Source organism: Leucoraja erinacea, chromosome 4 (genome assembly GCF_028641065.1).
Source record: "Leucoraja erinacea ecotype New England chromosome 4, Leri_hhj_1, whole genome shotgun sequence".
NCBI lineage: Eukaryota > Metazoa > Chordata > Chondrichthyes > Rajiformes > Rajidae > Leucoraja > Leucoraja erinaceus.
The window spans coordinates 32,239,163-32,265,570 of record NC_073380.1 but is presented as its reverse complement, the minus strand read 5'-3'; the positions used below and the strand labels follow the sequence as shown (position 1 = coordinate 32,265,570).

Sequence of the window (26,408 nt, the reverse complement as noted above, 5' to 3'; positions counted from 1 at the left end):
GTATTTGCTGTGTTTTAATGCTATGACATATTAAGTAGATAGAAGATTGGATTATGGTTACCCTAATTTGATGAATTGAAAGATCTTAGTTATAGTTACAGTTATAGTTAATTGGATTAGGAATGCTTTGAAACATAACGAGGATGTTAGTTAGATGTGGATCATTCTGGACAATCTGCTACCTGGACACTCTAGGCTGAAGGTCTCGACCCAAAACGTAACCCATTCCTTCTCTCCAGAGATGCTGCCTGTCCCGCTGAGTTACCCCAGCATTTTGTGTCTACCTTTGATTTAAACATCTGCAGTTCTTTCCTACACACCTGGACACTATAGCTACAGTCCCGAGCCATACACACTTCCATTTTCAGGCAACTCACTGGCTGTCAAAGGCCATAAGATTATTTAATAAATTTAAAAAAATTCTCAAAAAGAATATTTAAAACAGTTTGAAATAAGTTCTTAAGCTTCCCCAAAATATCAGCAAACATTAACTATTAGTACATTAGATTTCGCCAACACAAACTTGAGGACCGATGAAGAATGCATCCAAACATTCCCTTCAGAAAGTCAGTGCTATGCCATTGGGTTCAAAGGATTGGCTAGCAATGAAGTAATACATTCCTTGGAATAGAATGCCTTTTTTATTGTCATTCAAACAAACAAAAGTTTGAATGAAATTTCGTTCCCTGCAGTCAGAACTGCAAAAAACCCCCACAATTAACGCAGTTTAACACAAACATCCATCACAGTGAATCTCCAAACACCTCCTCACTGTGATGGAAGACAAAAGTCTTATCTCTTCCCTGTTCTTCTCCCGCAGTCAGGCAATCAAACTGCTGCGTCGATGTAATCGAGGCTCTTGATGTTAAAGCCCCCAGCGGGTGATGGTAAGTCCTGCGGCTGATTAAGCCGTGCGATGAAAAGCCCTGTGATGGGCCGATTCCAAACCCCGCGATTAGGGGCGAGTGAAGTTGCCGTTGCGGGAGCTCCCGAAAAGTCTGTCTCCTACCTGCGAGCTTCCGATGTTAACATCCACAGGGCCTGTGGCCGAAGCCTCCGAAGTCGGGTCGCAGCCACAGCGCCACCACAGCCTCCAAAGTCAGCCAGCTCCGTGATGGTAAGTCCACAGGCTCCACTCGGATCTATTCCAGTTGAAGGCCGCCAGCTCCACGATGTTAGACCCCAGCGAAACAGAGACACGACAAGGAAAAGGTTGCGTCCCCGTTCAAGAAGATTTAAAAAGATGAAGAAGGTGTTGCCTGGCAATTTTAGCCATCAGCGAACACAATTTGAACAGATGGAGCTCTATATGATTATTTTCAGCTCATTAATCCAAGCCAGCTCCCGGGTAGAGTAATCACATCATTAACATTCCGCCACTCCTTGATATTCTTGTAGTCCTGAAACATTCTCTTTCACATGTCAATTTTGGAATTCTTTGCTAGTCAGCAACACCCAGTACTTAATGTGATAAATTGGAAGGAAACACATGGAAGCTTCATGTAGACATCACCCAAGATTAGGATTGAACCTTGGACCAAAACTATGGTCTTGCCACTGTGTCAATATTTGTTGCCAAATGATTTAATCACAAATTCTTGTACAAAAGCTACAAGACAATCAAATGTGTTTGGAGATTCCAAACACAATAATCTTCCATTGTACATTTAAAATATCAAAAGTCTAAAGATAACTAACCATAAATTGATCAGCACCTTTAAAGACCTGTTGCAGTCAATTTCTACGAGCCAAATATTTTGTTCAAGGTCCCTTTGCATGAAAATTCAGCAACTCACTAGGACCAATGCCTTGTAACATTAAAACCTTGCCTTTGCCTGCCAGTAAGAAGCATGCAAAGGAAATGAGTTAAGTCCAGCGCCAGTGAGAATGGGATGTATCAAGTACAATCAAAGAGTTGAAAGGTTAGGGCAAGGGCCTGCTTTTCAAAGATTAGTATTGATGAGATCATCTTTTAATGAACGGTGATGGTGAATCCAGAGAAAATAGTTTGCTGTGAAATGGAGTCAAGAACATTCGTGTCAAAGACAGAGCTGCTTTGAATTGTTCTTACCAGTGATTGCTGACGGACTCTTTGTCCTTGATAGATTCACCTTCATTCTTGTTTTTTTTGGGCCACAGATGCCTTTGACAACACTGAAGAATTCACACTTGTCCCGGTCCAAAAATAATTGCAGCACACAAGATCCATGTTGGCAGAAGAAATTCATCAGCCTCTTCCACAATTTCCTCATTTCCAACAGGTTGGTAAACCTATTCTCTATTCATGCCCATCAATTCTCTTTTTGATACTTTTACCATTTAACAATACTCGGATGACAACTACAACTGATACAGAGTTCAGGAGTAGATGGTTTTCCATTTTGCATGTAGAAAAGGTTAAATATAATTGCCAATATAAGTTTCCTAACGTACAATTATTTCAATCTCTAGCGCTAGGGCTTCTCCATATGAAAACAAAGCCAAAAACAATTAGTGCAGATCAATCATGTCACACAAATTCTGTCTGTATCTTATTTTTTTTTAAAGTAGATCCCCTGAAACATTACTTGGATCAAATAATCAAAGGCAAATTTCTAATGAAAACATTGAATATCACTAAATGCTGACAAAAAGTGTTTTAACTGTCATATGAACTGAGAACAGAACAATAAAGTTCATATTTGCTGTAGGGATTATCCCAACATTTAAGAAACAATTAAGACAGGTACATGGAGAGGATAGGTTTGGAGGGAGATGGACCGAACGCGGGCTGGTGTGGCAAGTGTAGCTGGGACGTTGGATGGAGTGGGCGAGTTGGACCGAAGGGCTGTTTCCACACTGTATCACTATATGATTCTACAGGTCCATTTATGCGATAACACCGGTAAATATACAATTACAGTAAATTAATTATCAGTAATATAGCCTATCAGAACACGATAGTGAAAAACTGAAGTACATCGCGCAAATAAAAATAGTTCACGGTAGATCATGGCTGAAGTAGGGTTCTGCAACAAGGTTCAGTAGCCTCATGGCTACTGGGGAAAAATAGCCAGAGAGGGGGAGTGGGGAGGGAGGGGGAGAGGGTAGGAATGGAGAGAGAATTGGGGGAGGGGGGGAGAGGAGGTGGGGGGAGGGGGGAGGGGGAAGATGGGAGGGTGGGGGAGAGAGGGGGGGGAGGGAGAGGGGGAGAGAGGGGGGGAGGGAGGGAGAGAGGGGTGGGGGGAGACAGGGGGAAGGGGGAGGGAGACAGGGGGAGGGAGACAGGGGGAGGGAGACAGGGGGAGGGGAGGACAGGGGGAGGGAGACAGGGGGAGGGAGACAGGGGGAGGGAGACAGGGGGAGGAGGGAGACAGGGGGAGGGAGACAGGGGGAGGGAGACAGGGAGGGAGAGGCAGTCCATCTATTCCCCACTCCCCATCACCCCCACTCCTCTCCCTCTATTCCCACACTCGTGATCACGCGCTTCGACACAGGTGGCAGGGGGGCGGGGCTGGGGCTGATGCAATAAGGTGTCATGTGAAATTATATTCCACAAATTAAGAATTTGTGGATTTGGTGCTAAAAAAGCAGCATGGATAGAGAGTTGGTTGAAGTTCTGAAAACAGGCAGGTAGGACCTGGATCATTTCCAGGCTGCAACTGGTCACTTACCACAAATGGTCACTGCTGGGGCCTCAACTGCAACGAGATGGGTGAAGAGATACAGCGTAATCCAGGGATCTACGTTCAAACAGCAGAGACTTTTTATCTGCTCAGTGTGGATGTTCTCAAAGTCCTGTATCTAGGTGACAATAAAAGTACCAACCATAATCAACCTATCGTAAGCTCACAAGATCAAAATGTAAGTCAGCACAGCACTGTAAAGCACGCCATAACTGGAGTCGGATAGGTTGTGTTGCACTCTCGCCCACATGAATCAGGTAGCTTTTTGCTGGTCATTGGTATTAGGAGTTTATGGAGCCAAGGTAAGTCAATGGAATTAAACATCAACAGACTGTCAGAACGATTCAAGAGACGGACCATGTTTCTGTTCCTACATTTTGGAATGCTTATTTCAAGAAATATTCAACCTGCTGGTCCAGCAAATTGGCTAGAAAGGAAAACATCTGTGATCAATCAACCAAGCTAGAAAGAACACTACTGAGGCTAGGTCAACTAGGAATTACATATTCCTTGGTTCTGAAATATGCAAGAGATGATGGGAAAACATTGATAACCTAAAAGCATTAATCAATGATTTCACTGCAGCATAAACAAATAAGAGAAAAAGAATGCACAAGCTTGTGGCGGCTCCCAAGGGTCGGGCCATTCCAATATCGAACACCTCGGCATGAGAATGGACTAGTCCGGGGGCGGTCCTTAGGGATAAAAGGCAGGGGTTTAGGTGCGATCTTTCTCTTGCAGACCCGACAAGAGAACAACATCTAATAAAAGTCCTCCCGAAATACCTGGCTCCTCGCCTTCATTTCAGACTTATCGCCCGCCACATTGGTGAACTCGACGCTCCATTGGTGTCATAATGGAGTCAAAGGACAGAGCCGCCCGTTCGTCTGCCTCACAGTCCGACCGGGCCCTGTCTCTCGACGTGGTCTCCGTTAAACTACCTACGTTCTGGACCGCCTGGCCTCGCGTCTGGTTTCAGAAGGCGGAGGCCCAATTTCAGCTGCGGGGCATTACTGTGGACGATACCCGCTACTTCTATCTGGTGGGGGCCCTCAACCAGGACACGGCCGGAGAAGTCACTCAGTTCCTCGAAGACCTCCCCGGCCACCGAGAAATACCTTAAGGAGCACCTGCTCGGTGCCAACTTCCTCCGGGTTCACTCCCTCCTGGTGGATGTCAGGCGGCAGCGCTTGGTCCACGAGGCCACGATGGAGCCAATCACGCTGTGTCTGAGTGAGTCGATTGCACGCCCCCTGTCGTCCGTGGATTCCCGTTTTGCTCGGGTCTTGGTCGCGTTCCCGGACATCCTGACCCCAAAGTTCCGGTCATCGACCCCCAAGCACGGGGTGGTGCATTTCATACCAACTATCAGCTCACCCCTCCACGCACGAGCACACCGACTGCCGCTTGATAAGCTACGTCTGGCACAGCAGGAGATCCGCACGATGGAGTCCTTGGGGATCATCGGCCCTTCAAACAGCCCATGGACATCCCCACTCCACATGGTCCTCAAAACAAGCAGAGGTTGGCGACCTCGCGGGGATTATCGGCGGCTGAATGCCGCTACCGCCGCAGACCGACACCCCATGTCCCACATCCAGGACTTCAACGCCCATTTGGCCGGGGCTACTTTCTTCTCAAAAGTGGATTTGGTTTGGGGTTATAACCAGATCCCGGTCCACCCAGAGGATGTGCCCAAGATGGCAATCATTACGGCGTTTGGATTGTCCGAGTTCTTGAGGATGTCGCTCGGCCTTAAGATCGCCGTGCAGGCATTTCAACGGTTAATGGACGGGGTATGTCGTGGTCTCGAGTTTGTGTTCATCTACCTCAACGACATCTATGTGGCCAGCCGCTCGCAGCAGGAGCACTGTGCCCACCTCCGGCAGCTCTATCAGTTGCTCAGTGTGCATGGTTTGGCTGTCAATCTCGCCAAGTGCCGGTTTGGGGTGACCACCATCGACTTCCTCAGCCACCACGCGACTTCACAAGGTCGCGGTTCCCCTTCCGGACAAGGTCAACGCCATCCGCCAGTTCGCCCATCCATACACTGTGCGCGGCCTGCAGGAGTTCATCGGCATGGTGCCCTTTTACCACCGTTTTCTGCCATCCACGGCCCACATCATGCGGCCGCTGTATCATCTTCTGTCGGGTAGGGTAAAGGAAGTCGAGTGGAGCGACAAGGCGGTGGTGGCATTTGACGGCGCGAAGGAAGCCCTTGCTCGGGCTGCGCTGCTGGTTCACCCGGGGGAAGATGCCCCGACCGCCGTTACGGTGGACGCCTTGGAGTCGGCGGTTGGTGCCGTGCTGGAACAACTGACGGACGGGGGTTGGCCTTCTTCGGCTGGCACCTCAGTCACGCCCAGACAAAGTACAGCGCATTCGACCGCGAGCTCCTGGCTTTGTACCTGGCGGTGCGCCACTACCGCTACTTCCTGGCGGGCTGCCCATTCACCGCTTACACGGACTACAAGCCGCTCACATTCACCCTGGCAAAGGGTTCCGATCCCTGGTCCGCACGGCAGCAGCGGCAGTTGGCGTACATCTCGGAGTACACCACCTCCATCCGCTTCAACGAGGGGAAGGAGAACCTGCCTTGTAACAGTCAGATATGGAAAATGGTTATTTCCCAGTGAAACGGATGTTAACGATGAAATCTTTGATGGTCAGCACAGCTGGAGGCCTTGAGGAAATGAATGACCGATGCGTTGTCCCGCCCGCTACGTCGTTTTCGAGGTGGCGCCCTGCATTGACTATTCTGCCCTGACGGAGGCTCAGCTCACGGATAGTGAGATGCCCGCCTACCGGACTGCCATCTCCGGCCTTCACCACGAGGATGTCCCTCTTGGCCCTGGAGGAGCAACAATACTGTGCGATGTGTTGACCGGTCAGCCGTGCCCCATCGTCCCTGCCGCCTGGCGCCGAGGGGCTTTTGACGTGATCACCCATCCATCCATCCATCTATCCGGGAGACAGGGCACTTGTGGCTGCTCGGTTCATGTGGCAGGGTCTGCGCAAGCAGGTTGGCCACTGGGCCCGCACCTGCATTCCGTGCCAGACGGCAAAAATCCAGCACCATGTCCGGGCCGCTCTCCAGGAGTTCAGTCTACCACACTGGCAGTTCGACCACCTCCACGTGGGCATTGTGGGGCCTCTCCCCCCGTCCCGGGGCATCACCCACCTCCCCACGATGGTGGACCGCTTCACGTGGTGGCCAAAGGCCATACCGCTGGCCGATACTTCGAAAACTACGTGCGCTTGTGCGTTGTCCGCGCACTGGATTGCTCGCTTTCTGGGTGCCGGTGGACATCTCCTCGGACCGTGGGGACCTCTGAGCTGTGGACGGCCATGGCTCACCTGTTGGGTGTGCGGTTGCACCACACCACGGCCTATCACTCACAGGCAAACAGCCTGGTGGAGAGGCAGCTCAAGGCAGCGCTGAAGGCGCGACTCTCCGGCCTGGACTGGATGGACGAGTTGCCGTGGGTCTTGCTGGGCATCCAAACTGCTCCTAAGGAGGACTTGGCCTCATCTTCAGCGGAGCACGTTTACGGGTCGCCACTCACGGTGCCCGGGGAGTTTGTGCTGTCGGCGCCCGACGCAACATGGACTGCCCTCATCCACCCTACAGCGCCTTTGCGAGCGAGTTGGCAGGCTCGCGCCCGTGTCGATGTCCCACCATGCACTGCTCGCACGTGCCATCAGCCCTCCGGGACTGCCCCTATGTTTTCCTGCGCCGTGATGCCCACCAGATGCCGCTCCAGAGGCCTGTTCCGGGTGCTGGAGCACGTACAGACGACCTTTGTGTTGGACATGGGGGGCCGGCTGGAGGCAGTGTCGATTGACTGGTTAAAGCCGGCACATTCGGACATTGACCAGACTCGGCCGCGAGGTCGCCCCCCCTCCCCCCCCCTTCACAGCACCCTCTGCCTGTCCCTCCACCTGTGCCTTGTTATGTAGTCCGGTCACATTGTAGTGCTTTTGTACCTCCTGTTCTGGGGGGGGGGGGGGGTAGTGGGTCGGGCCATTCCACTATCAAACCCCTCGGCACGAGAATGAACTAGTCCGTGGGCGGCCCTTAGCAGGGATAAAGGGCAGGGGTTTAGGCGCGATCTCTCTGTTACAGACCCAACTGGACAAGAGAACAACACCAAAATAAAAGTCCTCCCTAAATACCTGGCTCCTCGCCTTCATTTCTGGCTTATCGCTGCGCCACAAGCTAAATCTATTTCATTGAAAGATACAGCTCGGAAACAGGCCTTACCTATTGACAATAAGCCGATCATCAATCACCTGTTCATACTAGTTGTACATTTGTCCACTTTCGCATCTATTTCCGATACACTAGGAGCAATTTACAGAAGCCAATTAACCAAGAAACCGCCCATCTTGAGGATGTGCGAAGAAACCGGAGCACCTAGAGGATACCTACGCAGTCACAGGGAGTACCTGCAAACTCCACACTGACACCACCCCAGGTTAGAAGCAAAGACAGGTCTCTGGCACAGTGAAACATCAGCTCTATCATTTTAGAATATTATCCACTCGAGTTGTTTTTTAGCTATTTCTCGGTCTCAATTACATCTTGTTGCCACTCCAATTACGTATTCTGAGATGATTAATAGGGTCATTATGGGAACCACAGACTCTTCCACAGATAGGGTGGAAGATGGTGGGTTATTTGTGTAGTGCCAAATGGTCATCTCTTACCTTATCGGAGTTCAGACTAGAGTATCTGTTTCGGGACTTTGTAGTCAGACATGCAAACAATGTGGCCTGCCCAACGGAGCTGACTGAGTGTAACTAGTGGGGACAGTGGTCTGGAAAAAAAAAAATGCATAAGTTGGTTTACTTATCCCTCCAATTAATATGGAGGATTCTGCATTGGTAATATCTTTCCAATGCCCTGTAGTATCTGCTGAAGATTCACCAAGCATCAGAGCCATACAAGAAGATACGGATCACTGCCACTCGAATATAGACCAAGCGCTCATTTCCTCAAGGCCTCCAGCTGTGCTGACCATCAAAGATGTTGTATTTCATCATTAACATCCGTTTCACTGAGAAATAGCCATTTTTCATATCTGACTGTTACAAGGCAGGTTATGAAAATACATTTATCTTTCAGATGTTGAGTGCATGTCCCATCCCTCCAGACAAATTGACAATTCCTTAGAGCTCAGCCTCTTTGGCTAGAAACATTATCCACAACATAGCACAGAACTGCTTTCTAGATCGGTGTATTTTTAATCTAATAAAAGCATTGACTCTAGTTTGTAGCACTGCGATGAAAAACAAACCCGCGTGATCTTTTATTTGTGACTCGCTATAAAATTGTAATCACACGGCATGATGAGAACTTAGCTAAGGGTTAAAGAATTGTGCAGTTAATATGCAAACCATAGACGCACTGATGGTTCTTTTAGCCGCGATAAGGATCTTTGGTTTTGTAATTACGCAAGGAGATTTTGCAAAACCAAGAGGAGATGCAAATGTGTCCTTGCTGAACTACATTTGTTTATGCAGTGACTGTTGGTTCATTTAGTTGAGAATAATGAATTTTGCTGACAAGGACAATGCTGCCGGTCTGTTTGTATTGCTATGATCATGCAAATTCCACCTCCCTGTTCTGATTTTCTCCCATTTCACAAAAACATGATGCCTAGTGAGTTCTGGTCAAACTCAAGTCTCTGGAGCCATGAAGCATAAGCACCACCTAGTAGAGATCTTATCCCTCTGCACAAGGCTGTTCCCTGAAGGAATTTGTCCACCTGCACCACAATACTCGTATGTCTGGTTCAAATTCTTCATCAACATTCTTCAACTCTTCATTTTCTCCAAGTCAAAAACGTGACTATGATAAATTGTATGGACCCAAATTATACCCGCCACTTTGTAGGGTACGTGAAAGTCTTTTTCTGTTACAGTGATAATACATTGGTGCCACTTCCTGCATTTGTAGATTCAATAATTTCATGCCCCTTTGTTACTAATCTCCACCACGCTCTCAATTTTACACGGTCTATATCTAATTCTTCTTTTCATTTTCTTGACATCTTCATCTCATGCTAGGGTTTTAGCTTCCAACGCCAGACTTCCACAGTTATACTGACCACCAAACCCAAAATGTCAACACAAGAGACTGCAGATGTTGAAATCATGAGCAAAAAGAAAATTGCTGGTGGGATTCATTGGGTCAGGCAGCATCCATGGCGTGAAATTGAAGACGATGATTTAGTACTGTGCAAAGCAAAGATAAGTTTAGAAGGTGCAGGAATAAAATTTAAAAATTAGCATGACATAGAAGTTGCATGAAAAAAATAAGCAGGTAAAAACAAAACCACTCAGATGTTTTATAAACATAACAAAGAAATCAAAATAAGGGTGGGGCCTTTTAGATCAAAATAATAACTGAAGGATGGAGGCAGAAGATGCATATGATTTTGAAACAATATTCTGAATCCATTTTCATGGCAGACACATGTGTTACAAAGAACAGGTAATACTCAAAGGGTAACTATCAAAACATTACACATTAAGCAATATGACCTCTATAAAAGTGGATAAATTGCCAGGTCTGAACATACATCCCAGATCCGTTAAAAGGAAACTAATGGAGCCTCTGACAATTTACTAAAGTCTCTTCAGCTATAGGTGTCATGCTAAGGATCTAAAATATTGCACATGTTTAGAACATAAATTCATACATTAATGACATTGTTCATTCAGCCTAACATTGCAATAGGTAAATTATTATTTTTTTTTAAAAACTGGACAACAATACCAGTCAACATTTAGAGGCACAGGTTAATCAAGGTCAATTAGTAAGGACTTGTTAACACAAGATAAACAACTGATTTTTTTTGTGGTGGTAACAATATGTGCACATCTGACATAGACTACTTGGATTTTAATAAGGTAATTGACTAAGAGCCGACAGGCACAAATGTCAAAAAATATAAAATGCTGGAAAATAACAAACCAGGTAACAACTATGGAAAGATAAATAATCAATGTTTCAGGGACTTGGGGAAAGTGACAGTGTTCTAAACTAGCTCGCTGGGAAGAAAAGGATAGAAATCAATAGTGGTTTTCACATCTGGAAGGCATTGGTTCAATCACTTGCTAATAGTGGAATATATTAAGATTTTGATGCAAATGAAGGTACATGATTAAACAGCTTGCATATAACATACTGCAGTCCTTTACAGCTGAGCATACATCATGCATGTTTACATATCATTTCATATACCTGCCAATATCCTGGAACATTTACTCTGCATCTTCTATGATGTTATCATCGTTTAGGGATAATGTAACATGAATGCAACATGCAGTACCAGTTTTGGAGTAAAATACAAGAAACGCTGCTCTTATATGTTATACTTTTATCTTTGCAAGTTTTCTACCTTGTTACTATTTCTACCATCCTATCTTTCTGTAATTTTACCTTCAGGGATCTGTAGACATGGCACCCAATCCATATTGCCAGCATGAGTTAAGCAAGGAAGAAAACTACAAACTTGAAGATCGATTTGGTGGACATCTAAAACAACAAATGGAAATGAATCCAAAGTCATCACACATTTGGTGAAGACAAAACAAAGGGAATACACAATAAGTAGCAGAAAACAAATCTAGTTGAATCTACTTACAAGGATCCCTGAAGGTAGCAGGACAGGAAGATGCATATTTGCCAAGTGAAAAATATGAGCAGAGGATCATATCGAATGACTAGTGTATACTACTACACTAGAAAACTCGAGTCACCCTATAACTATGGTACTACATAACATTATTTCAATCATATAGCAGAATTTGACCAGAACATTGGTACGTCTGTTTTTATGTTTGTGGAAATCATCAGTGAACATGCACATCTTCTCAGTAGTAAAGGTCTGCAGCACACTAAACTTCTTTAGATTGGTGGAAATATGAAAAACGATGACAAATAGTTTTAATCAGGCTAATGCTTAGAAAGTCAGTGGGAGAATATTTTGGAGATAGTGACCATACCTCTACTCTTCAAGATAATTATGGAAATGGACTTTGATGACCAGAAATTTAAAGTTCCAAATGTTTCCCATTCCAATATCATGGGAGAGAAACTCACAATAAAAGACTAGGAACAGCTACTTGCAAGTAAGTCTGCATCCAACAATGGAAGTAATTCAAAAGGAGAAATTTTATAAGAGTTTTATAATTCAAAGCCAAGAACTTCAGGAGGTGTGATAAAAGAGAAAATGTTGGTGTCAGGGTAGGGCTGGATAAAAGAAAAATGAGGAAGCATACAGCAAATGGAGAGATGTTCATAAGGAGTGCTCAAGAAGGAAACTAGGATGGCAAAGAGGGAGCACAAAATATGACTAACAAAGAAGATAAAATAAAGTGTTTGGGAATTTAGTTATAGTATTTTAAGGACACAAGGGTAATCGTGGAAATAATGGGGTCATTATGAACCAAAATGGAATAAGAAGTAGATGTTAAAGTTTTGTTTTTTTTGGTGGTTTTTTAATATTTTATTTATTAGAAGTGAGTACAATGCATTGGTACAAAAACGATGTTAACATATTACATTCTCTGTACAACTTTCCTTTTTTTTTTTTTAAAGAGAGAAGTGAGAAAGGAGAGAAGAAAAAGAGGTTGTGAAAAGTGAAGAATAGATTAGTGAGCGTGGGTGAAAAACCAATAAAGAAAAAGTGAAAGAGAAGGAATAAGTGAAGAAGGAAAGCAGGAGGGAGATTATTCCATTGCCACAGTGAGATGATTTTTTTTTAATATTCTAAATCATCTTTCTGATCACCCATACCTGAAACTGTTGGTTTTCATGATACTATGTCACCACATGAATCCAAGAAATCAATAAATGGGGATCAACTCCTTAAGAATAATTTTTTATGATAACATTTTGGTTGTTGTTTTTTTTTGTTTTGTTTTTGGCTTGACTGGTTACAATTTTTTTATTTTTTTTTCTCTATGTAGGTTAAGATTTTTGGCTATATTAAGGGGAAATGACATGATATTGTCTAGGACAGCTTAATTTGGGGGACTGAGCTCAATGTACAATTCCAACGGCGGTAGTCAATAATATTCGGGCCACCTTAAGTGGCAATGAGAATTTAAGGTATCCCATTTTTGATACCTTAAAATCACTCTTTTTTAAATTATAATCACCTGGCTAGACAATTGAAGAAACAGGAGAAGGAAAAGACGATTACTAAAATCAAATCAGAGAATGGGGAACTATTAATGTTACCCCAGGATATTAATAAAAGGCTTGCCCAATTTTATCAAAACTTGTATACGTTTAAAACTAAAATAGAAGACAATATAATTGTTGATTTTTTACATAATTGTAATCTGCCAAAATTGGATATTTTGGAACAAGAGGAATTAGGAGCACAGATCACAAGGGAAGAAATAAGTGAAACAATAAAAGAGCTGAAAAATGGGAAAACACCAGGACCAGATGGTTTTAATAATTAATTCTACAAAGGTTTCCAGGAGTTAATGGGATTGCTTTTACCGAAAATAAATTACCAGAAATATTAGCCGAATCCACAATTACGTTTAATACCTAGAAAAGATAAGGACTTAGAAGAACCGGGCTCATATAGAGCCATATCACTCCTAAATACAGATCAGAATTACATCATCCCTGATTTTGTATGCAGGCCCTCTTAAAATAAAAGCTAGCATGTTTAAATTGAGTTTGCTTTCTTTACAACCGAATCCTGCACCAGCACTCCCAAGTCCCATTGTATCTAAGATGTCTGGATTCTCTCTCCATTTAGAAAATAATAATCTACGCCATTATTCCTACGACCAAAACGTATGACTCCACACTTTGCTATGCTATATTCCATCTGCCACATCTCTGCCCACTCTCCTAACCTGTCCAAGTCCTTCTGCAGAACCCCTGCTTTCTCTACACGACCTGCCCCTCGACCTATTTTCGTATCATCCACAACCTTGGCGACAAAGCCTTCTATCCCCTCGTCCAAATCATTAATATACAACGTGAAGAGTAGTGGCCCGAGCACAGATCCCCGTGGAACTCCACTAGTCACTGGCAGCCAACCAGAATAAGCCCCCTTTATTGCCACTCTTTGTCTTCTGCCATCCAGCCAATGTGCTATTTATGCTAGTATCTGCCCATTGATACTGTGGGCTCTCAGCTTCCTTCGTAGCCTCACGTGTGGCACCTTATTAAAGACTTTCTGAAAATCTAAGTAAACAACATCTACTGACTCTCTCCTTTATCTGTCATGCTATTTACTTCTTCAAAGCATTCCAGCAAATTTGTCAAGCAAGACCTCCCGTTCACAAAGCCATGCTGACTTTGGCCTGTTGTCTCTTTCGGAAGCCTCAGCAAGCTCAAAGTAGATTAACCCCCTTCTCCCGCAGTGCCTAATGTGATGCATCTCAGGCTGCATATGCAGGCAAGAGTGATTACTGACGCGTTGACAGACCTTTGTTTTGTATTGTATTATTTATTATGAATTTAAAAAATATATATTTTTTTTTCACTGAGCAAAGTGTGAGATAACTGCATGACAGCAAATGTGGTTTGATTTGATTCAATTCTATTGTCATTATCTTCAACTAAGAGACAACGAAATGCTATTTCCCATAATCATACGAATAAAAAAAAAAAAAAAAAAACACAGAACACAATAATCCACAACACAAACATCCCCACAGTGGCACCAAAGTTCCCCACTGTGAGGGAAGGCACCAAAGTCCAGTCAACCTCCTCATTGATGTTTCCCGATGTTCACCCGTGGCCTCCCGAGCCCACCAAAGTCGCCACTACGGGCAGCCCGATGCTCAGGCCCTCTCGCTGGGAACGATGGAACCCCGACGTGGGGCGGAAGAACATCCTCAGCGGCCTGGACCTCTGATTTGGCCACCTCCCACCGGACCGTGGCTCCCGAGTCCACAGGCCAGGCTGGGCTGAGATTCTATGCTGGCGTCCCCCGGCAAAGGTCCCAGGACTCCGCGATGTTCGTCAGCGCCACCCCCGCTTTGGGAGCACCACGAACCACACATGGATGGTAAGTCCTATAAGTTAACACCCATGAAATCTAAGACATGTTGACAACTTGGATCCAAAATTAGCTTGCTAATAAGAAGCAGAGGGTAATGGTTAAGTGTTGATATGTGGTTAGAGATCTGTGACCAATGTTGTACCACAGGGATCCATCCTGGGACCCCCCAATGGTTTCGTCCATTAACAATTTGGGTGTGAATGTAGTAAGTATGAAACAAGATCACTGATTACACCAAATGCTGTTGTTGTTGGTGGCCCTGGTGGCCTTAGGCTACCAGACAATATTGATAACCTGTTAAAAGTGATCAATGACAAATGTAATTTAATCCAACTAAATGCATTTGATGGCACTGAGGGCCTGTACTCACTGGAGATTAGAAGAATGAGGGAGAATAAGAATAAGGTACCAAATAGTGAAAGGCTTGGTTAGAGTGAATGTGGAGAGGTTGTTTCCACTCGTGGGAGAGCCTAGACGTAGCCTCAGAATTAAAGGATGTTCCTTTTGGAAGATGAGGTGGGATTTATTTAGTCAGACGGTGGTGAATCTGTGGAATTGTTTGCCACAGAAGGATGTTGAGGTTAAGTCAATTAATATTTTTAAGGCAGAGGTAGATAGATTCTTGATTAATAAGGGTATCAGGGTTATGGGAAGAAGGCAGGAGAATGAGGTTAGGAGGGAGAGATAGATCAGCCATGATTGAATGGCTGAGCAGACTTGATGGGCCTAATGACCCAATTCTGCTCCTATCACTTATTTTGAAGGACACGCACAAGGAATGTTTGGAATCTAGATTATTGAACAACAGAGGACCTTAATATACAAGTTCAAGGATCCCCAAATGGGCAACACAGGTAGATAAGGTGGAGAAGAAAGCAGAGGATACTTGCCTTCCTTAGCCCAGGTATGGAATAAGAACAGACAGGTTATGGTACAATTTTATAAAATATCGGATACGCTACAGCTGGTGCACTCCAAGCAGTTTTTCTCACCGGACAAAATGACTAAATCCGGACAAAATGACAAGAGTGCATTTGAAATCCTCCCTGGAAGTCCCCCCGAAAATGTGGTGTAGAGGCCTGGTGAGGCGGCAGATCTCAACCTCATTGTGACTTCTGCAGCGATCAGCGGGTCGAATATGCACCTTGCAGTCGGGGGTCTGGAACTCCTGCCCGGCAGGAGCCAGCAGATCCGTTTCTGTTCCCCACCCCCACCCACATGGCTGTGACCTCCGTTGGTCCTGCAAAACATATAAATCCAGCAAGGGTCTGGAATCAAGGATGCCAGAAAATCAATGGTGAACCTGTTCAGCGTGTGTGCTTTTGTTTTGGATGTATCTTCAACTCCAAAACTAATTAAGTGTACAAAATAATAAAAGACATAACAAAGTAGTAAAGTATTTTATAAATCCACGAGACCAAAAAAAAATGTTTTACAACGACCTCATAGCAATGCAAGTATTAGTATTTGGCTTCGGTTTTACACAAATGAAAGTTAACACATGGTTTGATCCAAATCACAGTTTCTGCAGTATGTTCCCTCTTCAAAGACCCAATCACATTATGTCATAGCACAAAATTTACAACGGATTAACGACATTGGCCCTTAATTAGGTGCAATTAATATTTGAACACACATTATTGCTATACCAACTACACGTGATTAACCAGGTGCAAGCCACTGAGTAAACACCCGCATCTACCCAAACTACACAGAATGCTGCAATGGCAAAATGCCATGTTATTAGGTTTGTTACTTTCAAATAGGACAATAATGATAGTGGACACCCAAATCCTACGGCATACAAAATAGATTGAAAAATATTGAATACAATTCCAGCTCCAAACACCACACTTTTTCTGCAAGACTTGAAGAGCAGTCATACTTCAAATGCTAAGTATTAAATATCAAGCAAAAGTTATTCTCCAACAAAATAATGTATAACATGCTTTCTTTACGTTAAACTCTAATCAGAAATTGAACAAAATAGATCACTAAAATATTGTGGCTATAAGAGTGGGTCGGAGGCTGGATATTTTGTGGTGAATGAATCCTAGAAGTCGTTTTATCATCTATTACTAAGGAGAAAGGATGACAGGGAACTCCCCTCAACTCACTTGGTTCAATACAAATGCAACAGCACAAAAGCAATCTCAACTTCATTCAGCACAAAATATTATCTCCATCACTGCCATATCTTGACTACTGTTTACTATCAACAAGACACTCTGCATCAACTCATTAAACTCCTTGACAGCACTTCCAAAACCACAATTTACATTGCTTACAAGGATATGTGCATGTTTGATATAACATTAACTCCATTTAATTCACACATCATTGTGATTTGAGACGTTTATCTCAACGCCTTCACTGTTGTTGATTCAAAGGTCACCGTTTTAATATAAAGTGCTGTGGGCCAAATTACAACACTTCAAACAACAAGCCTATTACCTCTTCAGAGCCAACCAGAAATGGGCAATTGATGCGAGCTTTGTCAGTAGCAACAATACTTTTATAGCTTCATTGCATCTTCCACGGTGGAATGTCCTGTATTAATGCCCAACATTTCAGGATACCAAGAATATCTCATGGCTCCAGATTCAAAACTTGCTCTACAATGTTAACTAGCCAGGGGTCAATGCGCCAATTAAAGAACTGGCGTCAATGAAATTGACAATCTTTTAAATTTGTTCGCAAACATGCGAGTGGAGGTTAGGCTGGATGATGATGATTCACATAAAAATCAACATTTACACATATTAATGCCTTGTAATTATATTCTCAAATTGGGCGCGAGTCGAACAAAAACAATTAATTTGTTTCCATTTGATCAGATTTACGACTGCAGCAGTGGTCGCGAATATAAATTATGCGTACCTATAACCGAGGACTTCTCACGAATACAACAAAGATGAGTAAATCTGAAAAGGGGTGAATTCCTGTAAATTTTGGAGACATGAGGAGTTGAACAAGTGGACAACTTTACTTGGGGAGAGACGGCGCTGGGCACAAGTTGAGGGGAGGTCTCCTCTTACCTGTGACAGGAGTCTCGGGTTGGCGCAGCCGAAAAGGGACGAGCTGGAGCTGAAGCTGATGGCCCCTCGGCGGCTCAGGACGTGCTTGGGTACCGGCCTGTCGAGAGGCAGCACCGGTAACTGGTACTGATAACATACTGCCATTGAACCGGGAACGGAACGGCTTCTCGGAACACACGGAGGCTGGGGGGGAAACAAAACAGAGAGAATGGGGCATGAGGCATTTAACATGAGAGGGGGCGACTCGGGGAAGCCGGGTCGGACCGGGACCGGGTCCGGGTGGGCAGCGGCCACCGAGTCGACTACACACACACACACGCCGCGTTCACTCCTCCAGCAGCCGCTTGCCTTCGCGCTGATACAGCTTCAGGTATCTCGCTTTCCCAGCGAACTCGAGTCCGCGTCAATCTCGGTCACCGACACCTGGACGCAGCCGCTTCCTCCCAGTCCCATCATGGGTGCGCTGCCTCCTGATGGGGTGTTCTCTTCTCTCTCTCCTCTCCTGTTGCGGAATCTCCCTCCTGCTCGGATGTCGGCGGCGCCTATCTGAGAAAGCCCATGGGCGACAGGGCCAGGCACGGCCTACACACCAAGGCCTTCCCCTTTCTTCTTTTTTCTCTTTTCCTCTTTAGAACAACGCTTCCTCATTTCTCGCCGCCTCTTTCAAAACACTTCATCTCCGGCCTGAGGAGGACGGAGCTGAAGTCCACGGGCCCGCGACCGGCGGTTGCTCGGTGACCTGAGCTTCGTCCTGGAGACGGCCGCCCCGACCCACCGACTGCCTCGGCGCGATGTAATGCAGTAAAACCGTTCTGCATCTGCTGCTGCTGCTGCTGCTGCTGAATCTCTCCACCGCCTCTACCGAGAAAGATCGCTGAACAATGCAAGCAGAGTAATTGTGCCGCTGCTTTAACCTGCGCAAGGAGGACTCGACAAATGTTCGTTTTGCCTAAGTGATTTTATTTGTTTTCAGAAACCAACCACCTGCCATGTGTGGTTGGTTTCTTGAAAGCAAGAAATGAAACAAACCAATTACAAATAGGAAATGTTTTCATCATTTTTTCTTATTGGCACATTTATGGTTTTAAAAATGTCATCTGACAGTCGATTGGATAAACTGGAGAGTACAGCCCTCCCTGAGATTTTCACGTTACCGGAGAACCTGTACTAGAAAGCGTACAGATCAGATAGGGTATTCCTGCAATCTGGGTTTGCCCTTTGGTTGATGAACACTAATGTAGGTAACCACCTCCTTGTGACTCATATCTTACAATGTGTTCATGTTATCAACTCTTCTGAGGACACTATTGCAATGATTTGTAGCAACGTTTTACAGTAAAACAGTATCCGTCATGAATTATTCAACGATGTTAAAGGCTGCATTACTAATGGCATTCGAAATGGAGAATCACATTAAATAACGAATTTTTGACTTTATATGATAGAACTTTGTCTATTATTTTTTTTTTAAGTACATTGTTTTGTAACTGGGGAGACTTTAAACTAGAATGGTTGGGGCGAGGGACTCAAATAGAGAAAGCTAGTAGACAGAATGGGAGGCAGGAAGCAGAAAAGAGAAGCACTCGGACACAAGAGGAGAAAGAAAAAAAAAGGAAATAAACAGAGAAGAAGAGACATTCTTAAATGTGCACATTTTAATGCTAGGAGCGTTGTAAGGAAGGTGGATGAGCTTAGAGTCTGGATAGACACCTGGGAGTATGATGTTGTGGCGATCAGTGAAACAGGAGGGCTGTGATTGGAAACTAAATATTCCAGGATTTCGTTGCTTCAGATGTGATAGAATTGGAGGGGCAAGAGCTGGTGGTGTTGCATTGCTGGTCAGGGAAGATATTACAGCAGTGCTATGGCAGGATAGATTGGAGGGCTCGTCTAGGGAGGCTATTTGGGTGGAACTGAGAAGTGGGAAAGGTGTAGCAACACTTATAGGGGTGTATTATAGACCGCCAAATGGGGAACGAGAATTGGAAGAGCAAATATGTAAGGAGATAGCAGATATTAGTAGTAAGCACAAGGTAGTGATTGTGGGCGATTTCAACTTTCCACACAGACTGGGAAACACATTCTGTAAATGGGCTGGATGGTTTGGAGTTTGTAAAATGTGTGCAGGATAGTTTTTTGCAGCAATACATGGAGGTACCTACTAGAGGAGGGGCAGTGCTGGACCTCCTGTTAGGAAATGAGACGGGACAGGTGGCGGAGGTATGCGTTGGGGAACACTTCGGGTCCAGTGATCACAATACCATTAGTTTCAATATAATTATGGAGAAGGTCAGAACTGGACCTAGGGTTGAGATTTTTGATTGGAGAAAGGCTAACTTTGATGAGATGCGAGATAATTTAAAAGGAGTGAACTGGGACATTTTGTTTTATGGGAAAGATGTAGAAGAGAAATGGAGGACATTTAAAGGGGAAATTTTAAGAGTACAGAATCTTTATGTTCCTGTTCGGTTGAAAGGAAACAGTAAAAATTGGAAAGAGCCCTGGTTTTCAAGGGAAATTGGACATCTTTTTCGGAAAAAAGGGAGATCTACAATAATTATAGGCAGCATGAAGTAAATGAGGTGCTTGAGGAGTATAAGGAATGTAAAAAGAATCTTAAGAAAGAAATTAGAAAAGCTAAAAGAAGATATGAGGTTGCTTTGGCAAGTAAGGTGAAAGTAAATCCAAAGGGTTTCTACAGCTATATTAATAGCAAAAGGATAACGAGGGATAAAATTGGTCCATTGGAGAGACAGAGTGGGCAGCTATCTGCAGAGCCAAAAGAGATGGGGGAGATATTGAACAATTTCTTTTCTTCGGTATTCACCAAGGAGAAGGATATTGAATTATGTGAGGTAAGGGAAACGAGTAGAGTAGCTATAGATACTATGAGTTTCAAAGTAAAAGAAGTACTGACACTTTTGAAAAATATAAAAGTGGATAAGTCTCCAGGTCCTGACAGGATATTCCCTAGGACATTGAGGGAAGTTAGTGTAGAAATAGCCGGGGCTATGACAGAAATATTTCAAATGTCATTAGAAACGGGAATAGTCCCCGAGGATTGGCGTACTGCGCATGTTGTTCCATTGTTTAAAAAGGGTTCTAAGAGTAAACCTAGCAATTACAGACCTGTTAGTTTGACTTCAGTGGTGGGCAAATTAATGGAAAAGATACTTAGAGATAATATATATAAGCATCTGGATAAACAGGGTCTGATTAGGAACAGTCAACATGGATTTGTGCCTGGAAGGTCATGTTTGACTAATCTTCTTGAATTTTTTGAAGAGGTTACTAGGGAAATTGACGAGGGAAAAGCAGTGGATGTTGTCTATATGGACTTTAGTAAGGCCTTTGACAAGGTTCCTCATGGAAGGTTGGTTAAGAAGGTTAAACTGTTGGGTATAAATACCGGAATAGCAAGATGGATTCAACAGTGGCTGAATGGGAGAAGCCAGAGGGTAATGGTGGATGGCTGTTTGTCGGGTTGGAGGCAGGTGACTAATGGGGTGCCTCAGGGATCTGTGTTGGGTCCTTTGTTGTTTGTCATGTACATCAATGATCTGGATGAAGGGGTGGTAAATTGGATTAGTAAGTATGCAGATGATACCAAGATAGGGGGTGTAGTGGATAATGAAGAGGATTTCCAAAGTCTACAGAGTGATTTTGGCCATTTGGAAAAATGGGCTGAAAGATGGCAGATGGAGTTTAATGCTGATAAATGTGAGGTGCTACACCTTGGCAGGACAAATCAAAATATGACGTACATGGTAAATGGTAGGGAATTGAAGAATACAGTTGAACAGAGGGATCTGGGAATAACCGTGCATAGTTCCTTGAAGGTGGAATCTCATATAGATAGGGTGGTAAAGAAAGCTTTTGGTATGCTAGCCTTTATAAATCAGAGCATTGAGTATAGAAGCTGGGATGTAATGTTAAAATTGTACAAGGCATTGGTGAGACCAAATCTGGAGTATGGTGTACAATTTTGGTTGCGCAATTATAGGAAGGATGTCAACAAAATAGAGAGAGTACAGAGGAGATTTACTAGAATGTTGCCTGGGTTTCAACAACTAAGTTACAGAGATAGGTTGAATAAGTTAGGTCTTTATTCTCTGGAGCGCAGAAGGTTAAGGGGGGACTTGATAGAGGTCTTTAAAATGATGAGAGGGATAGACAGAGTTGATGTGGACAAGCTTTTCCCTTGGAGAATAGGGAAGATTCAAACAAGAGGACATGACTTCAGAATTAAGGGACAGAAGTTTAGGGGTAACATGAGGGGGAACTTTTTTACTCAGAGAGTGGTAGCGGTGTGGAATGAACTTCCAGTGGAAGTGGTGGCGGCAGGTTCGTTGGTAACATTTAAAAATAAATTGGATAGGCATATGGATGAGAAGGGAATGGAGGGTTATGGTATGAGTGCAGGCAGGTGGGACTAAGGGAAAAAAGTTGTTCGGCACGGACTTGTAGGGCTGAGATGGCCTGTTTCCGTGCTGTAATTGTTATATGGTGTTATATGGTTAACAAGATAAGATATGCGATTGCAGCTGAGTTTTCACCTAACAAATTAGTAAACCACGTTTGCTATTTAAAATAAAACAAGTTCTCAATCTGCCATTTGAATAACTTTCAATATTCATAAAACTGAGCTCTGTGTGACCAGTTTCCTGCCAATCAGTGATCCAGGACCAAGATTAAAATGAGATCAATATAATCTGGAACTTCCTTCTAATTTTTAACGGTTCAATGGTACTTTATTGTCATGTGTATCTAAGTACAGTGAATTTTTTTTTGCATAGTGACTATCCTACTATACATTTGACACAATCATACTAAGTATAAGAGTGTAAGTTAGTAGACCACACTGAGTCAGTACACAAGAGTCACCACATTTTAAGCACAATGTTATACCCATCAAGTACAATAATTTAAAAAAAAAGTTATATTCTTAACTTGGCTAATAAGGCACATTGTCTTGGCGGTAGCTCTGGGTCAGAGTTGCAGGGGTCGGCCTGGCCAGACTATGTGTTGATGTCCTCCTCGACTGCTCTGCGCTGCTGCAGGTCGCGTCCGTTCCATGTGCTCAGCCACTTGGAACAACGCTGCATTAATGGGAGCTCCAGGCTGCTGCAGGGTCTCCAGCGACCCACTTGACCAATCCAACGCCTCGACATTGATTTGCGAACGTGCCATCCTTCGCTTCCACGGCCATCACTCAGTCTCCATGTCTCGGGACAACTCCTGCAGCCGACCCAGAGTGCCTCATAGAAACTTCGAAAATAGGTGCAGGAGTAAGCCATTCAACCCTTCGCGGCAGCACTGCCATTCAATATGATAATGGCTGATCATCCAAAATCAGTACCCCGTTCCAGCTTTTTCACCATATCCCTTGATTCCCTTAGCCCTAAGCTAAATCCAACGCTCTCTTGAAAACATCCAGTGAATTAGCCTCCACCACCTTCTGTGGCAGAGAATTCCACAGACTCACAACTGCTTGGGTGAAAAGGTTTTTCCTCATCTCAGTGCTAAATGGCCTACCCCTTATCCTTAAACTGTGACCCCTGGTTCTGGACTCCCCCAAAATCGGGAACATTTTCCCTGCATCTACCCTGTCCAATTCTCTAGGAATGTTATATGTTTATATAAGAAGCCCTCTCATTCTTCTAAATTCCAGTGAATACAAGCCCAAATTGACCCATTCTTTCATCATATGTCAGTCCCGTCATCCCGGGAATATATCTGGTGAACTCCCTCAATAGCAATAATGTCCGCTGCACTCCCTCAATAGCAATAATGTCCTTCTTTAAATTAGACCAAAACTGCACACAATACTCCAGATGCAGTTTCACCAGGGCCCTGTACAACTGCAGTAGGATCTCCTTGCTCCTATACTCAAATCCCCTTGCTATGAAGGCCAACATGCCATTAGCTTTCTTCACTGCCTGTTGTACCTATTTGCTTACTTTTAGCTTCCTGTCTGCCAACCAGTTCTCTATCCAAGGCAGACACAAAATACTGGAATAACTCAGCGGGACAGGCAGCATCTCTGGAGAAAAGTTATCCATGTCAATACATTACCCCCAATACCATGTGCTTTAATTTTGCACACTAATAGTAAGATTAAACGAGAACTTACCAGTTCGAAGTTTGATCGTTATTTTATGAGGAGTACGTTGAGGGAATACATGAAGAACCCCGCCAGGACGCATGCGTGGCATTCTTCAAAGCAGCGGTGTGAAATCACAGATAAGTGTAATGACTTAAACATAGTAAGATTAGAGATGAAATACCAGTTGAGTATATGATCATGGGTGGGAGTGGAGGGCACGTATTCCCTCAACAAATATAGCGATCAAACTTCGAACTGGTAAGTTCTCGTTTAATCTTACTATTTTACTTCAGAGTCATGTGAGTGACTACGTGAAGATTTCAAAGCTCTGTGATTTCATGCCGTGGAAACGAGTCCATGCATCACATCTGCCTTAATGACATAGAAACATAGAAATTAGGTGCAGGAGTAGGCCATTCGGCCCTTCGAGCCTGCACCGTCATTCAATATGATCATGGCTGACCATCCAACTCAGTATCCCGTACCTGCCTTCTCTCCATACCCTCTGATCCCCTTAGCCACAAGGGCCACATCTAACTCCCTCTTAAATATAGCCAATGAACTGGCCTCGACTACCCTCTGTGGCAGAGAGTTTCAGAGATTCACCACTCTCTGTGTGAAAAAAGTGCTTCTCATCTCGGTTTTAAAGGATTTCCCCCTTATCCTTAAGCTGTGACCTGGACTTCCCCAACATCGCGAGCAATCTTCCTGCATCTAGCCTGTCCAACCCCTTAAGAATTTTGTAAGTTTCTATAAGATCCCCTCTCAATCTCCTAAATTCTAGAGTATAAACCAAGTCTATCCAGTCTTTCTTCATAAGACAGTCCTGACATCCCAGGAATCAGTCTGGTGAACCTTCTCTGCACTCCCTCTATGGCAATAATATCCTTCCTCAGATTTGGAGACCAAAACTGTACGCAAAACTGTATGCAATACTCCAGGTGTGGTCTCACCAAGATCCTGTACAACTGCAGTAGAACCTCCCTGCTCCTATACTCAAATCCTTTTGCTATGAAAGCTAACATACCATTCGCTTTCTTCACTGCCTGCTGCACCTGCATGCCTACTTTCAATGACTGGTGTATCATGACACCCAGGTCTCGCTGCATCTCCCCTTGCGGTACCCCACTAGTCACTGCCTGCCATTGTGAAAAGGACCTCCTACTCTTTGCTTCCTGTTTGCCAGCCAGTTCTCTATCCACATCAATACTGAACCCCCAATGTCGTGTGCTTTAAGTTTGTATACTAATCTCTTATGTGGGACCTTGTCGAAAGCCTTCTGGAAGTCCAGATACACCACATCCACTGGTTCTCCCCTATCCACACTACTAGTTACATCGTCGATAAATTATATAAGATTCGTCAGACATGATTTACCTTTCGTAAATCCATGCTGACTTTGTCCAATGATTTCACCACTTTCCAAATGTGCTGCTATCCCATCTTTAATAACTGACTCTAGCAGTTTCCCCACTACCGATGTTAGACTAACTGAATAGAATATAGAATAGTTTCTTTATTGTCATTGTAACATGGGCCATGTACAACGAAATTTAAAATGTCAGCCAGTCAGTGCAGCATTCAAACATTTCTAAAGCTAACGAAACATCCACGGTAAAATAATAAAGATAAGCAAATAAATAAAAATCACAGACAAAGCACGCATACACACCCAACCCTCCATCCTTCTGTCGATTTCACCGTTACCACAGTCCCTTAGTCTGTATCGCCCCTGCGTTCCTTGGCGGCCACATTTAGTGCTTTTATAGCAGTGGGGTAAAAACTGTTTTTTAGTCTATTTGTCCTTGTCCTTGTGGATCTGTACCGTCTGCCTGACGGCAACAGTTCAAACAGGGAGTGTCCGGGGTGGGAGATGTCCTTTATTATATTCTGGGTTTTTTTATTGCAGCGGGAACTGTGTAGGTCCTCCAAGGTAAGGAGAGGGCAGCCGACAATCCTCTGGGCGTTGTCAATGGCCCTCTGGAGCGCTTTCCTCTGAGCCGCTGTGCAGCTGGTGTACCACACGCATACACAGTATGTTAGTATGCTCTCAATGGAGCACCGATAAAAGGACAGCAGCAGCCTCTGAGTGATGTTGTTCTTCCTGAGCACCCTCAGGAAGTGCAGTCTCTGCTGGACCTTTTTCAGCAGCGCAGTGGTGTTCACGCTCCACGTCAGGTCCTCCTCAATGTGGATTCCCAGGAAGTGGAAATCCGCCACCCTCTCTACACAGTCCCCTCTGATGGTCAGTGGTACCATGTCCGTTTTGTTTTTCCTGAAGTCTATTATTACCTCCTTCGTCTTTGAGGTGTTGAGGAGCAGGTTATTTTCTTCGCACCACACTGTCAGCTGCTCCACCTCATCCCGGTAGGCGTACTCGTCCCCCGCGGAGATGAGTCCCACCACTGTAGTGTCATCCGCAAATTTGACAATGGTGTTGCTGTGGTGGGCGGGGGGGGTGCAGTCATGCGTGTAGATGGTGTAGAGCAGGGGGCTCAGTACGCAGCCCTGTGGAGAGCCGGTATGAGGGCTGAGGGCCGTGGATGTG

At 44.4% G+C, this 26,408-nt stretch overlaps 1 protein-coding gene across 4 annotated transcripts in view; it reads right to left on the bottom strand.

Annotated features, from left to right (window-relative positions):
• The window catches only part of pde7a (phosphodiesterase 7A), a 101,476-nt gene extending 82,674 nt beyond the window's left edge, over positions 1-18,802 (bottom strand). Inside the window, exons 1-2 of one of the 4 annotated variants that reach the window (XM_055633972.1) lie at positions 18,103-18,802; positions 17,755-17,937 (exon numbers count right to left, since the gene is read on the bottom strand). In XM_055633972.1, the coding sequence (XP_055489947.1) occupies positions 17,755-17,898 (144 nt within the window). In that variant the 5' untranslated portion in view covers positions 17,899-17,937; positions 18,103-18,802. Of the gene's footprint in view, positions 1-3,653; positions 3,739-17,754; positions 17,938-18,074 lie in introns of those variants that run through there. The other 3 variants (XM_055633971.1, XM_055633970.1, XM_055633975.1) reach the window with 3 other exon arrangements.
• Between the last annotated feature and the right edge of the window lie 7,606 nt (positions 18,803-26,408).